This window comes from Pezoporus flaviventris, unplaced genomic scaffold (genome assembly GCF_033815535.1).
Source record: "Pezoporus flaviventris isolate CSIRO_AGI_PZ_B2104156 unplaced genomic scaffold, CSIRO_AGI_Pfla_v1 ptg000031l, whole genome shotgun sequence".
NCBI lineage: Eukaryota > Metazoa > Chordata > Aves > Psittaciformes > Psittacidae > Pezoporus > Pezoporus flaviventris.
Genome location: NW_026892579.1, coordinates 30,762,288 through 30,777,937, shown reverse-complemented (window position 1 = coordinate 30,777,937; position 15,650 = coordinate 30,762,288). Strand labels below are relative to the sequence as shown.

Here is a 15,650-nt window from a genome sequence, read left to right as displayed (position 1 = left end):
GGCTGTTTTCGTAAGTTTTACATAAACATTTAGCAGAATTTCTGCTACAGAGCTGACAGCCTGCAGCTCTGGTTTGATGTTTCATGGAAACAAATCACTGCAGAACCTGCAGCATTTTTCCATGTGGGCCCTGCCTGGAGGTGCACCTCTAAAAGGTAAAAATATAACAGAGGGTTTAGATAAGGGAATAAGTGAGGCATAACATGTTTACTGCCTTTGTTAATCCAATTTTTGTATGCATGTTCAGTGTTTTATAACACCTGGACTGTACATACCTGCAAGAGGTGGTAATTATATTTACTCTGTTCATGGACCTCAAAGAAAGACCCTGTTTTTCTGATCCTTAAAGTGCTTCCTTGATGGAAAATCTGCAACTTTTTAAAAATCTCTTTGTTGGATATTTGTTATGTAAGTAACTTAAAGGGTAAAAAGGGCATAATAAAGCAGTCAAAATATGGAAGGAAAAAAAATCACAACTCTAAAGGAACTTTCTAGAACTGGAATGTCTGAGGAACAGGGAAGAAGAGAGAATCTAATTGGAAGGGAAAAAATAGAAAAAAAGGACTGAATGTCTGTAGATTAAGCAAACTATGAAATATTTTTAGAAATGGCATAACAGTATTAGCGGACTTTTAGCTACTGAGATTATACTTCTGCCTTTGGCTAAGAATTATTTAAGCACTAGAAGACCACGTATGCCAAAGTTCTTTTCACCCGGAAGATTTTGATCTTTTGGTTGCCTGTGGTTTTGCTCTCAGTGCTTCCTAAGTCATATTTCTTTAAATAAACCAATAAACTGAAGTGCTTTACATGGGCTGGAATGAGCAGCAATAAAACTATTTGGTGCTTTATTTCTGCATTGCCATCTATTCACTGACTCGGTGCATGGCAGTAGCAAGTTACTTGACTTCTTTCATGGGTGTGCAGCATGTGGAGGGCCAGTTTTGGTTTAACTGTATGGAATTGCTTTGACTTTGCCTTTGTGAACCCAGAATTCAGTGTTTTTTGATGGCTTTCTTCATAGTTTCATAAGAAACTGTGCACATGCCTGGCTTCGATGCCAAACAGAAGTTCTGGATTTTTAAAATATATTTTAATTTTTGTTATTAGAAGAATTCTTATAGTTTTTGAGTATATTTATTATTTATGTTTTTCTTTCAATTAGTCTGACGGTATGAAAAAGCCCTGTCAGATTCAACACAGTGGGTCTCATCCTGGTGGTGGTACAGAAGTGACATCCAGAGAGTTTGGTTATTGCTTTTGCACCACACAGTCAGGATCTGACCTACAACTGAATAAACCTGGAGACATTTCACTGACAGAAGTATTTACATCAGTACTGCGGGCAAATAGATTAAGACCTGTAAGGCTGTAGGAATGCTGGACTGTGAGGAAAATCATTGTTTACCAAATACTCTTCCTTCCGACCATGATTTTCACATCCTATAATCCCATTCATAAAGTCATCAGGCTGCATCTTCAAGTTAATTAATTTCCCACTTAATATATTAATATTCCAACTGAATATGTTCACAGCCAGACAATCTTGCTGTGTTCTCATGCAAACAGTGTCTTTCAGCTTTGATATCTCTGCCCTCTGCCACTGATGACTCAGGCAACATTCCTGGCCCTCTTGGTCTTAATTTGGCTGGATTAAAGAAATTGTATGGTTTTAATCTTCAGTCCCCTAAGCATTCTTAAAGATTCCCAAAGATTCTTCTGTACTTGTCCTGGTTTGTATTTTTTCCCAGGCATAGTTGGTTATGCCTGCCAGCAGAGCTCCAGTGGGCTCTGTCCCTCAGATGCTGCATCAGTACTTCCTTCCCTTGATATATTTGAGGTATCTTGCTGGATGCCTCCTTCCAGACACTTTGCTGATGCTGATTTTGCGGCAGACTGTGACAAACTGAGTAATTTGCATCATGTATTCTCTGAAAAAAGCCTCAGCTCTCAGCAGAAGCTGAATTAGAACAGACACTTTAGATGTCAGACTGCGTAGCTGGGATGTCTCTTGTACCTGCGCTAACATAGCCTGCTATATGACTAACAGGGAAAGACAGACACATATAATTAATTCATCAGCTCTAGACTACTCTGGTATGAAATTAGCTATGGCTAATGCCAACAGGAGACGTTTAGGCAGCTGAGGTGCGCATGGCAGACAGCCCTCAGCATGAGAGGGGGATGGCATTCCTCACACCTGCGGTAGAGAAAAAGCATGATATACTACTGCAAATGCAAGCCAACACTATAGCAGTATGATATATGGCTTAAGTTTCTTGAAAACGGAGGAGAAAGCAGAACTTGAGGGTTCTGACTTCAAACCTTTTCAGTGGGGGAGGAACTATGATCTCTACCTGTCTGGAAAAGAAAGACCCATGTGATAAATGTACAATGTTTGTTATAGGCTTGATCCAAAGCCCTGTGCAGACATTCTTCCAGGCCAGCCTGGGTGAAACTTTAAGCAACCTGATTCAGTGGAAAGTATCCCTGCCTATGGCGGGGGGAGGGGGGGGGTTGGAACTAGATGATCTTTATGGTCCCTTCCAACCCAAACCATCCTGTGATTCTGTGATTTTGGATCTTTCTTTCATTGAAGTTTTGACAATCAAGCACACCAAAGAAAGTTTGTGTGGAAGATTTTAAAACACGCACAAAGTCTTTTTTCACTGAAGTATTATCCAAGAAAAAAATTAGGAAGCATTTATTTTTTTTAGAAAAGTCATCACTCGATTTTGGTTTTATATTGGGTTTGGAGAATATATGAAACACACGTTTCCTTGAAACATAATTGATCTACCTGCTTTTCAAAAAGAAATTAAACTGGGAAGGGAAAAGATTATATTACAATATTACAATAGGTTTGGAGTAGTTATTAGTTTTTTAAAATTCTATAACTGGAAAATCTTATTTCTATTTTAATTGATAAATGTAAAATGATTTTTATTAGAAATGTATTCTATTGATTTTTATTACTGAAAAATAACTTTATTTGAAGAATTATATTTTTACATGTAAGATATTTTTTCAGTGGGTGTTTTGAATCTGTTGCTGGTTTTATTTGCTATGAATGATAATGCACCTGGTAAAAAATTAAAATACATCAAACCGCCTACATTACTTGGAAGAAACTGGGTATAAACGTTGCCGACTTTCAACTAAATAATTTTTGCACATTTCATAAAACTAATTCAATAGTTGCAAGAATTTTGAGTTAATTCACTTAAAAAAAAGATAATTTTTTTCACACATCTATATGTTATGTTAACAGGTTGTTATAGAGCTGGCCGATATTATGGAGAAGGAGCAATAATTAAAGACAACTGCAATTCCTGGTAATGTTCTAGAGAACAGCAAATTGGATTTTATTTAGCATATGTCATGAAAGAGTTATTAAGGTAGTCTGCATTCTTAAATTCATACTAAACACGTAATTAAGTCAAAATAGCTGGAAGAGTAGTGCTGTATTAAGCTACTGTAGAACTAGATTACAGCCAACTTAGAAGAATGGCAAGAGTCACCCAATGGGCTTTCTAATCAAGATATAAAAGTTAGAGTATTAAAATCTCCACCTCCCTGGCCTAATTCTGTTCCTGCTCAGTCAGTCTGCTGCCTCTTACTTAACTCAAAATGGTTTTAGCCTAGAGTTGGGCACTGACCTGAACGCAGACAAAACAAATACCACTAAAGTTTAGGGGATTATTTTAAAATGTCTTCCTCTGCTTCTTTGGCATGAGCAATGAAACCTGACATTATTTCATAAAGGAAGCATATGTATGTATATTTACGCAGGAAAGGGATGAACTGTTTGAACATCCCTTTCTCTGCTTTGGAACAGGAGCAGGTGGCACAGGCAGGGGAGCTCTGCTGCTAGTCCCAGCAGCTGGCTGCCTGAGCTGCCTTTCTGCTTTGCTGCTCCAAAAAACACCCCTGCACCTCCAGCCCCAGGGAAACCCAGAGGACTCCAGCAGCATGCATAAAGAGCTGGGGCTCCTGCTGTCCTGACTATAGCCCAGGGTCTTTGGTGCAACGTGTCTACTGACATATGGCTTCTCTCTAGGTTTCCAGAGTGAAGCTTTCTCTAAAGGTCTCATTTACAGGATATTGTCTTTTATGCCTGGTTCGGCCTAACAAAGGTGGAAGCAAAATTTTTCAAATACAGTCTTTCTCATAAGCTGTAAACCTTCCCTCCCTGTTCCAGTTATCATTCATTAGGTAGTGAAGTAGCATCGTGTTTTCATAAATGCTGTTTGACATTTATATTGTGAAAACTTTTGGGTTTTTTCTCCAACCTCCTTCTGCTGTTAAAGTGCATGTTTTTCCTTTGACAATTTATTTTGGGCTCAGTGATATTCTTGCCCTTTCAGCAAATGCTTGCAAAGTCTCTGGAAGTGTTCAAAAGAAATATGTCTTGTTCGCCAAGACTTAATTCAGCACATCAATTCTGGAGATTATGGGTGAGAACACTTTTCATTTAAGGTTTTGTTGTAAACCACTGTATTGCTCATTGTACGTATGTGCAAATTACAAGTTATGAAGTCCTTGTCACCCCTCCCTTCCCTACTTACATTACATAAATTTCACTGTAAGTGTACATCTGTGAAAATTTCCTAAATCTCGGGTTGATTCTAGGGTTTGAAATGAAACAAGACCAACAGTCTCATGCTAGTGAGAGTCAACATTGTAAACACCTATCTAAAACTTTCTCCAAATTTAGTATAATTTCTTTTCCTCACAATATATTATTTAGATAATATTCCCTTATTCTTCAATTTATTACCTGGATAAGTATGATAGATATTTAAGGTAATTTTTCTCCCCCTTCAAGAGCACTGTTCCACATAACAGGACTCTCGGTAATGTTCGAAGAGGAGAAGATAGGCCAAATGGTGACCAGAACTTTGTGAAGCTCGGTGTTTCTCTTGCTGCTAGTTCTTGCTTTCCCCAGGTTGTGCAGAGGGATTACAGACACCTCAGTGCAGGAAGTGTGCTGTGGTATCCTGCTATTTCCAGACAGATACAGGGATTGTCTTCCTAGAAGCTGAAGTGCTAAATTCACCACTGACACTACCCAGATTTCAAACAGTGACTCAATGCTAAAATGTTTTGTACTTCATGAGAGACATTCAAACCAACTGTTTTAGGATAGACAATTATGTTAGGCACCCAGAGCCCTGCACCTGCCTCTTGTCAGTGGTAAGGTTTGCCACAGGGTGGTTAAGCCCAGCTGAGATATGACTCAACTTCTGCAGGTACTTGCACTCTTCACTGACTACATGCAGACCAAGAATAGCGAGGCTTCTCATTTGGGCAGCATGAATCCTGCCTCCTTGCTACTCATACACAAGAAAGAAAAAACTGGGCAAAAATAATGTTGTCTCCTGTGGTCCAGCTCTTTTCTGATAATAACAAATTTCAGTGTGTTCTAAATGTATATGACTCCAAGGTAATTTTTTTTCTGTTGTGAGCACAGTTTGCAGTTAACAGTGCAATCTCAGTCTAGTCTACTTGAGAGTGGGGAGGGAATAATTAAACAGCCATAGAAAGCCCTCTCTTTCAACCTGGCTATTGGTGTAAAACTCAGGCAGAATGTGTCAGGTAGGCTTTCTGCTGGCTTCAACAGTGTCTCACTGCTGGTGCACTAGAGCTTGAAAGCAGTGTAGCTCACTACATTAAGCTGTTAGTTCTCTGTGGGCATGTGACCTGAAGCATAATTTGAGCATAACTTCAAGACAGCACTAACTGTTATGATCAAGCACCTTGTTTTCCAGTGTTTCCCTGAAGTATTGGTTGCTTGTCTCGTGCAGGCTGACATGATGCTGACCTCAAATCACCACTTTCCATACACTGTTGCATTGCTCCATCCAACACTCATTCACAGTAGAAGAGCCTGTACTAAATCATAGAGTCATAGAATGGTCTGGGTTGGAAAAGACCTTAAGATCATCAAGTTCCATCTCCTCTGCCATGGGCAAGGATGCCTCACACTAGACCATGGTCTCAAGGCTCTATCCAACCTTGCTTTAAACACTGCCAGGGATGGAGCATTTACCACTTCTTCGGGCAACTCATTCAAGGGCCTCACCACCCTCATAGTATCTTTATATCTAATCTAAACCAGTAACGAGTGGTGTCCCTCAGGGATCGGTGTTGGGACCGGTCTTGTTCAACATCTTTGTCACTGACATGGACAGTGGGATTGAGTGCACCCTCAGCAAGTTTGCCGATGACACCAAGCTGTGTGGTTCGGTTGATATGCTGGAGGGAAGGAATGCCATCCAGAGGGACCTTGACACGCTTGTGAGGTGAGCTGATGTCAACCTCATGAAGTTTAACCATGCCAAGTACAAGGTCCTACACCTGGGTCAGAGCAATCCCAGGCACAGCTACAGGTTGGGCAGAGAAGAGATTCCGAGCAGCCCTGTGGAGAAGGACTTGGGGGTGTTGGTTGATGAGAAAATGAACATGAGTTGGCTTCAGTGTGCTCACAGCCCAGAAAGCCAACCGCATCCTGGGCTGCACCAAAAGGAGTGTGTCCAGCAGGTCGAAGGAGGTGATCCTGCCCCTCTACTCTGCTCTTGGGAGACCTCGCCTGGAGTATTGTGTGCAGTTCTGGTGTCCTCAACATAAAAAGGACATGGAACTGTTGGAACAGGTCTAGAGAAGGGCCACGAGGATGATCAGGGGACTGGAGCACCTCCCGTATGAAGACAGGCTGAGAAAGTTGGGGCTGTTCATCCTGGAGAAGAGAAGGATGTGTGGAGACCTCATCGCAGCCTTCCAGTGTCTGAAGAGGGGCTATAGGGATGCTGGGGAGGGACTCTTCACTAGGAACTGTAGTGACAGGACAAGGGGTAACGGGTTCAAACTTGAACAGGGGAAGTTTACATTGGACATAAGGAGGAAGTTCTTTACTGTAAGGATGGTGAGGCACTGGAATGGGTTGCCCAAGGAAGTTGTGAATGCTCCATCCATGGTTTAGTGTGAGGTGTCCCTGCCCATGGCAGGGGGCTGGAACTAGATTATCCTAAGGTCCTTTCCAACCCTAACTATTCTATGATTCTATGATTCTAAACTTCCCCTGTTTAAGTTTTAACCTGTTACCCCTTGTCCTGTCACTACACTCCCCAGTGAAGAGTCCCTCCCCAGCATCCTTATAGGCCCCCTTTAGATACTGCAAGGCTTCTATGAAGTCTCCATGCAGCTTCTCTTCTCTAGACTGTTTTCTTGTGTGTATTGAATACAAGGTTTTGAAATGTAATTGGAAAGATTTATTTCTGGATGTTAGTGTTGCTCTTAAAAAGAAACAAGTTATTAAAGTGAATGGTGTCCCTAACCTGGGTTTTGCTTGTTTGTTTTCTGTCTGTGAGGAAGATGGATAGCTGCCAACTACACTCAGTTCTGGGGAATGACAGTGGAAGAAGGTTTCAAAAAGCGCCTGGGCACCTTCCCTCCATCTCATTCCTTGCTGAATATGAAAGAACCTCCAGTAAGTGTACAATTGTTAATTTTTAAAATAACTTTATCACATGGAAAAATAAATGTGGACAATTATAAGATTATGATTCAGGGATTTAACACTAAATGCTTCCATGTTAAATATGCTAAATGCTTCTGTGCTGAATATGAATAGTTCTCCAAGCCACAGAGAGTGTGGTCCTTTTGATGGAAATCAAACAAGGAGGAGCGAAAGCAAATGTTAAACCTTGGGAATCTATGAATTAATATTGACTTATCATTGTAGATCATCGGTGTTTGAAATCTTTGTTTCTTTAGGATGTTTCCATACTATTGCCTCCATTTATTAATCATCGCACGCATAGCTGTAGCCAGAAAAAATTATTAAATTAGTCATAATTCATTGACACTAGCAGCTGAGACTAAACACTAGTCTTTGAAAGAAGCTCTGAAAGAATACAAGAATGAAATGAAAGATGCAGTAGAAGACTGGAGGTTTAGCCAAATGGAAAGAAAAATGATAGGAAGAATGGGAAAATGAGATGATTCTCTACTACCAGCTTTCTATGCCTCTTTGCCACGGCCATTTTCATGGCAGCTAAATTAAATTTCCTATCATATATTTATGCTCTTATATTTAGTTCTGCAATAAAAGCAAATATGCTTTAAGTTGTGTAAATAGGATAAGCAGTTAAAGAAGAAATGCATAGTTATTGAATCCAGAGCAGATTTTTGAACTCTTTGGATCAGTTTCTTGGCTTCTTTCTTAGAAGAACCAAAATTACACTATTAGAAGAACCAAAATTACAGTGCAAAGCTACCACTTGACAGGGAATTTGGTTAAGACGGGGAGGACCATGTGCCTCTGCAACAATTTTAGTCATCCTAGCCCTTTAGTTGATGCAGATTGGTTCTTTGTCCCACACAGCTTCCTGCATCAGCATGATGAGGCATTGGGTTGTGGCCCACGCTGGCTATCTTGCTCAAAATTACACTATGTAGGGCTATCAGAGCAAGAAGTTGACAGATACTAAGCTTTGGAGTTTTGCCTTTTATGGTTTGCTAGGCTACTCCTCGCAGCCACAGAAGGATCCACTTCAGTTCAAGATGACAAGTCAAAATAAGACAATGATATGAAAGGGTTTAGTGCAAGATTTAGTAGGTATCTGCTACAAATTGCCAGTTAACTACACTGAGGCTAAAGACAGTTGGTGTTGATTTGCTGTTGTTTTTAACTTGAGGAATAAAGTGTGATGCTTATACAGAAGCATGGATATCGTGTACCTAGCTCAGAGATTGACGTCTACATTACTAAATATCTAGCTAGATGAGAGAAATCCCACCTAGGAAAACAAGACAGAGAAAGTTGCAGAAATTCTACATGGTATTTCTTCTTTTCCATTCACTTTGCGGTAGCTGGTCACTCAGTGGTCCTGCATTATGTCTAGTGTATTTAATTATCGTTATTTAGTTTCCCATAGCTTTGACAGACACACTACTTGAAGTCTTTGTTCCACTGATACATTTCTCAGGCAAATTTTCTCTACCTGTTACATTTTTACAAAATCTGTGAGCCACAACCCAACTACCTTTGGCACCGCCAGACACCTGAGGAGCTTTAGTGCATTGTTGTCCAGAAATCCAGCTTTGTGCACTCATGCATTTGGCCCTCAGGAAGTCCTACATATTGCTGGATGCACAAGATTTGCACAGGATTCAAAGAAATATTTTACTCTACTTACAAAAGCTAAAACTATGAAATAATCTCTGTCTAACTTTGTCAGCTTCGGGAGAATTCTCTGAGCTTGCAGAAAATTTCTTTGAATCGTACATAAGCCTGCTTCATTCCTATAGTTTCTCTTCAGAATTATTAGAACTTTCTTGCTCTTACCCCAGTAGTTTCTGTCTTACCTAGTCTTGATGTAAAAATAGTTTTCTCTGAAGCTTCCTGAAAAGCTTCAAATCTCCCTGATTCTGTCCCGTTCTCTAGTTTTCTAGAAGACCATAATCTCTATAGTGTCCTTGTTCTGCCTGAGGAAATTCTCAATTATGTGCCATGCTTTAATACTTCACAAAAATATTTAAAAAAAAGAAAAAAAGAAAGGTTTTATTCACTCATAGCCAGCTCCATATCTATTGTCACTGCGTGATCTGGCAAATTCATAGCATGGGTTTGGCTCAGCAATGGCATCAACTTCCAGGTGCTTTATAAGGTAAGTATCTTACCAGATTTTCAGAGACTCTGCTTCACCTCTCAAGAATAATTTTCTGTTACTGCTATTTGGTGAAGCATGTTAACACTTTTACAAAGTCCTAAGTGACAAAAAAAGAATGACATTATTTCCATTAAGCTTCACCTGTAACTAGGTGACAACTCAGAAGAGAGTAAAAAGGTATGAATGATGAAATTCAGAAATAATGACATATATTTTTCAGACATTCTCCAAACCTTAATGGCTTGACCTTTAACTGACTTTCCTGAGTACCAATTTACCTGCAGGCCAATGTACTAGTTACTTATTGTGGATAAATTGGCAGTAATTAAATATTCATGTATTCCCTGGGATTACTACTGCCTTTCCCATTTTGCAAGTGAGAAAACTGCAAGTCATTTGCCCAAAGTCATACACTTAGTTGATAAAAATGCTACAATTAGTGTTCAGAAATTTTGAGCTTTGTCTTGTACTGGCCTGATTAAAACCTGGTAGGTTTGATGATGTAGAAAGAGAACCATAGCTACCCATTCATTAAAAATAACTTTTTTTTTTGCTATAAATGAAAATAATTTCTTCAGCATGCTGCTGGTCTACTATTCTACTCTTTAGATAATAAATAATAGTTTCTGGCTGTTCTGATTATTTTTTACTGTCTTTGGAGGATGCTTGAGAAAAGCTTTTTTGTATAGAAGGGGCCGCTTACTCAATTGCGTGGAAAAAAGGACTAAAGAATATAAAGCCTTTCTGTGTTAACTATGTTACATCTGTGGCAGAGTCCTAGTTATCTGCAGTCCTGAAAGGTTTAGTTGTAGAGTAGAAGCTTTTTCAACTACAAATACAGCTTCTTTAACATAACGTCAAATTAAATGGTTTGACAGAGCTACCTTTCATCTTAGGGAAAACACAAACTTTTGAAATTGTTTATAGAGCTTTCAAAAGCTCTGCTATTAATAAAAGACTATACCTGCTCAATAAGGTAATGCATACATCTGGAAGGGTAGATTAAAATGCTGTCACAATAGAATACCTAAAAGACAATGATTTGGAACAAGAACTAAATCTGAACTGAGGGCCCTGTGCTGCAGAGTATGCCTAGACCTGAACATAGGCAGACAGCTAAATACACCACTAAACCTGTTGTGACTCCTGACAGAACTGAAGCCCCCAATAGTGTCATGTGTGTTATATGAGAAGGCATTTTGAAAGTGTTTACTCACTACAGGGGATAGTGTAATCGTTCTTGAAGGTCTGTGTAGCACACATATATACCTGCTGTGCCTTTAAAACACATCGTGATGATACACATTTAATGGTATTCTGTCAGTATGTGTTCAGGCAACGGTGGGGTCTGAACCCGTCAGCAACAAGGTACTCACCTACGTGCCATCTTACAAGAAAATGGAATGCATAGTTTAAGAAAAACTATATCCACATTTGCAAATTCAGTAATCATCTTCAGCCTTTTTTTCTCTGAAGGGCCATCTAACTTTACTGAAGTCATAGCTGAAGTATGAGTGTTCTTTTACATTCACTTACCTTCCTGTTTTGGCCTACCTTGACTACAGAGAATACATATGAAGGTTTAAAAATAGTTTGCCACTCATTCATTTTGCTGATTGCATTGTGCTATCTGAAGCTGCTTCATGGATCACACATTGCAAAACAATTGTCTAGACTAAATATTTGATACAAAGCGGCAGTGCTTCTCAATATTAGGATAGGAACTTCTCTCATAAAAAGCTAATGTTTCTGGCTACAGGTCAATCCTGCATTTCTAAATGACAAGGCTGAGGGTTAATGAGGATTTTGCTCTGGGATTTACAATATAAGGCTATTAAATACATTGGCAGCAGTTTAGGAATACATAAAGTGACACATTTTTTCAGACAGAAGATCTATTTAGAATTTTATTTTCTCAACTGCCTCATTTGTAAAATTGTAAGCGGTCACTGCCCTCTTAAGCATGCTAAGCAACCTTTGCCAAATTTTACTTGTTTAGTGGTTGATAATGAGCAGTTTTATCACGTAAAAGAAACACTATTTGTCTAGGATTTCACCTGTATGATTTCTCTAATCTTCAAAGTAAATCTTCTGCTTGTGCTTGCTCATTAATAATGAATGTAAGAATTTAGCGAGATATTGTTGAAATTAGCCTTCTGTTGCCTTCTGTGTGCCACTTGAGGTTGCAAGTCCCATGCATCTCACAAGCTTTTGAGAAATCAGACTTCCGAAAGTGGTTAATCAAAATATTGACATTAATATTTTAGCAAGGTTTAAAAGATTACTGGCTTTCCATGGTTGCAGGCAAAACTTTCAGAAGTACTTAAGTGACTTAATGGTTTTCAGTATACTTTAATAGTATTTAGAACTCACGGACTGCATCTAACATAGTGAACCTAGAAGCACTTGAGTTTTACTGGGTCTAGGCATATCCACAGATTGCATTAATCTGTCTGTTGGGTCTGTATTCCATTTTAGCGTCAGATACACACACATCAACATGTGAACAACCAGCTAATGCTCCCGTAAATAGGATCACTACTGATGCCTCCAGGAAAAATTGGCGGCTCATAGTAGTAGGGGACTCTGCTTTGAAAGGAACAGAGGCACCCATCTGTTAGCCTGACCCAGTCTCAAGGGAGGTGTGTTGGTACCAGAGACTCAGATCAGGGATGTTGCAGAGAGGCTGCCTGCTCTAGTAAGTCCCTCGCTTGTGCTTGGAGCAATGTAGAGATATTTCAGCTGCCCCAACCAATGAGCCAGCTTCATTTGGAGCTCGGCTCAGGTTCCTCCATACAGACGCCCATAGCATGGGGAGCAAACAAGAGGAATTAGAGATGTGCGCATGTCTACGGGTATATGATATAATAGGCATTGCAGAAACATGGTGGGATGGCTCCTGTGACTGGAGTGTTGGAATGGAAGGTTACAGGCTCTTTAGAAAAGACAGGCCTGGCAGGCGGGGAGGGGGAGTTGCCCTTTATGTTAGGGATAGGCTGGAGAGTATGGAACTCTGTCTGGGGACAGGTGAGCAGTCCACAGAGAGTTTGTGGGTCAGGGTTAAAGGGAGAACAGCGATGGGAGACATTACTGTGGGGATCTGTTACAGACCGCCTGATCAAGGAGAACCTGCGGATGAAGCACTCCATAGACAGATAGGAAAAGCCTCATGCTCGCAGGCCCTTGTTCTCATGGGTGACTTCAACCACCCTGACATCTGTTGGAGTGATGGTATGGCCTGGCACAAGCAATCCAGGAGGTTCCTCGATTGTGTGGAAGACAACTTCCTTCTGCAAGTCATAGAGGAGCCGACAAGGAGAGGTGCCATGCTTAACCTCGTGCTCACCAACAGGGAAGGGCTCATTGGAAATGTGATGCTCCAGGGCAGCCTTGGATGCAGCAATCACGAGATGGTTGAATTTGAGATCCTCAGGACAGTGAGAAGAGCGTGCAGCAAGCTCACTGCCCTGAACTTCAAAAGAGCAGGCTTTGGCCTCTTCAGGAACCTGCTCAGTAAGGTTCCATAGGATATAGCCCTAGAGGGCAGGGGGGCCCAAGATTGTTGGCTGATACTCAAGGTTCACCTGCTACAAGCTCAGGAGTGTTGCATCTCAACTAGAAGGAAGTGCAGCAGGAGGGCCAGGAGACCTCCATGGATGGATAAGGATCTGCTGAGGAAACTTTGAGGGAAAAAAGAGGCTTATAAAAGGTGGAAGCAAGGACAGGCAACCGCAACAAGGATGTTGTCTGGGAAGCTAGGGACCAGGTTAGGAAAGCTAAGGCCCAGTTAGAATTAAACTTGGCTAGGGATGTGAAAGATAACAGGAAGAGATTCTATAGGTACATTGGAAATAAAAGGCTAGGGACAACGTGGGCCCTCTTCGGGAACAATCAGGAGAACTGGCTACCCTGGATTTGGAGAAGGCTGAGGTTCTTAATGAATTCTTTGCCTCAGTCTTCACTGGCAAAGGCTCTGACTGCACCACCTAAATCTTGGAAGGCAGACAGAGGGACTGTGAGAATGAAGACCCTAGGCCCACTGTAGGAGAGGATCTGGTTTGAGACCATCATAAGAATCTGAACGTTCACAAGCCATGGGTCCTGATGAGATCCATCCACGGGTCCTGAAGGAGCTGATGAATGAAGTTGCTAAGCCACTGGCCATCATGTTTCAAAAATCACGGCAGTCAGGTGAAGTTCCCGATGACTGGAAAAAGGGAAATATAACCCCCATTTTCAAGAAGGGGAAAATGGATGACCCAGGGAATTACAGACCAGTCAGTCTCACCTCTGTGCCTGGCAAAATCTAGGAGCAGATTCTCCTGGAAGGCATGCTAAGGCACATGAAAATCAACAAGGTGCTTGGTGACAGCCAGCATGGCTTCACTAAGGAGAAATCCTGCCTGACCAATTTGGTGGCCTTCTATGTTGGGGCTACGGAACTGATGGACAGGGGTAGAACAGTTGATGTCATCTACCTGAACTTGTGTAAAGCGTTCAACACTGTCCCACACAACATCCTTGTCTCTAAATTGGAGAGACATCAATTTGATGGATGGACCACTCAGTGAATAAAGAACTGGCTGGATGGCCGCACACAAAAAGTTGTGGTCAATGGCTCAATGTCCAGCTGGAGACCAGTAACGGGTGGTGTCCCTCAGGGATCGGTGTTGGGACCGGTCTTGTTGCCAATGACACCAAGCTGTGTGGTTCAGTTGATATGCTGGAGGGAAGCAATGCCATCCAGAGGGACCTCGACATGCTTGTGAGGTGGGCTGATGCCAACCTCATGAAGTTTAACCATGCCAAGTGCAAGGTCCTACACCTCAGTCAGAGCAATCCCAGGCACAGCTACAGGTTGGGCAGAGAAGAGATTCAGAGCAGCCCTGTGGAGAAGGACCTGGGGGTGTTGGTTGATGAGAAAATGAACATGAGCCAGCTTCAGTGTGCGCTCGCAGCCCAGAAAGCCAACCGTATCCTGGGCTGCATCAAAAGAAGCGTGACCAGCAGGTCAAAGGAGTTGATCCTGCCCCTCTACTCTGCTCTCGTAAGACCTCACCTGGAGTACTGTGTGCAGTTCTGGTGTCCTCGACATAAGAAGGACATGGAAATGTTGGAACAAGTCCAGAGGAGGGCCACGAGGATGATCAGGGGGCTGGAGCACCTCCTGTATGAAGACAGGCTGAGAAAGTTGGGGCTGTTCAGCCTGGAGAAGAGAAGGCTGCGTGGAGACCTCATAGCAGCCTTCCAGTATCTGAAGGGGGCCTATAGGGATGCTGGGGAGGGACTCTTCACTAAGAACTGTAGTGATAGGACAAGGGGTTAGGTTAAAACTTAAAACAGGGGAAGTTTAGATTGGATATGAGGAGGAAATTCTTTCCTCTTAGGGTGGTGAGGCACTGGAATGGGTTGCCCAAGGAAGTTGTGAATGCTCCATCCCTGTTGGTGTTCAAGGCCAGTTTGGACAGAGCCTTGGGTGAGATGTTTTAGTGTGAGGTGTCCCTGCCCATGGCAGGAATTTGGAACTAGATGATCTTAATATCCTTTCCAACCCTAACTATTCTGTGATTCTGTGATTTTATGATACAGAGCCGAGGTACAAACCGCTTTTATCTCTAACCACTTCTCAGTCATTGTTTTCAGTGAGAAACCCAGGTGTACAAGGTAGCGGGAGGCAATGCTGTTTCCCAGCATACACAACAAACCATTTTAGATACAGCCATAGTGGTGAAGTCTGGTTCCTCAGAGTGTCTTTAAATAGTTTGAAAGAACTGAGCTCAAGAGTTTAAATCATTTTAGGAATAGGTATGAAGTCTTACAGGTCACACAAGAAATTTAGAAAAATGGTTCAGCAAGGACAGGATTAGAAAACTAAGTAAATCAAAGTAAAATAAAGGAATATGGACAGAATTGAAGCTTGTGCTTCAGGATATGAGGCTGCTTTTAAGAAAGCATCAGGAAATGTTTTGCTTAGGA

The 15,650-nt window shown here is 41.4% G+C and overlaps 1 protein-coding gene across 1 annotated transcript in view; it reads left to right on the top strand.

Annotated features, from left to right (window-relative positions):
• The window catches only part of TINAG (tubulointerstitial nephritis antigen), a 55,429-nt gene that overhangs the window by 1,558 nt on the left and 38,221 nt on the right, over positions 1 to 15,650 (top strand). The window contains exons 2-4 of the mRNA XM_061460601.1: positions 3,272 to 3,335; positions 4,368 to 4,457; positions 7,375 to 7,489. Coding sequence (XP_061316585.1) covers positions 3,272 to 3,335; positions 4,368 to 4,457; positions 7,375 to 7,489 — 269 coding nt within the window. The remainder of the gene's footprint in view (positions 1 to 3,271; positions 3,336 to 4,367; positions 4,458 to 7,374; positions 7,490 to 15,650) is intronic.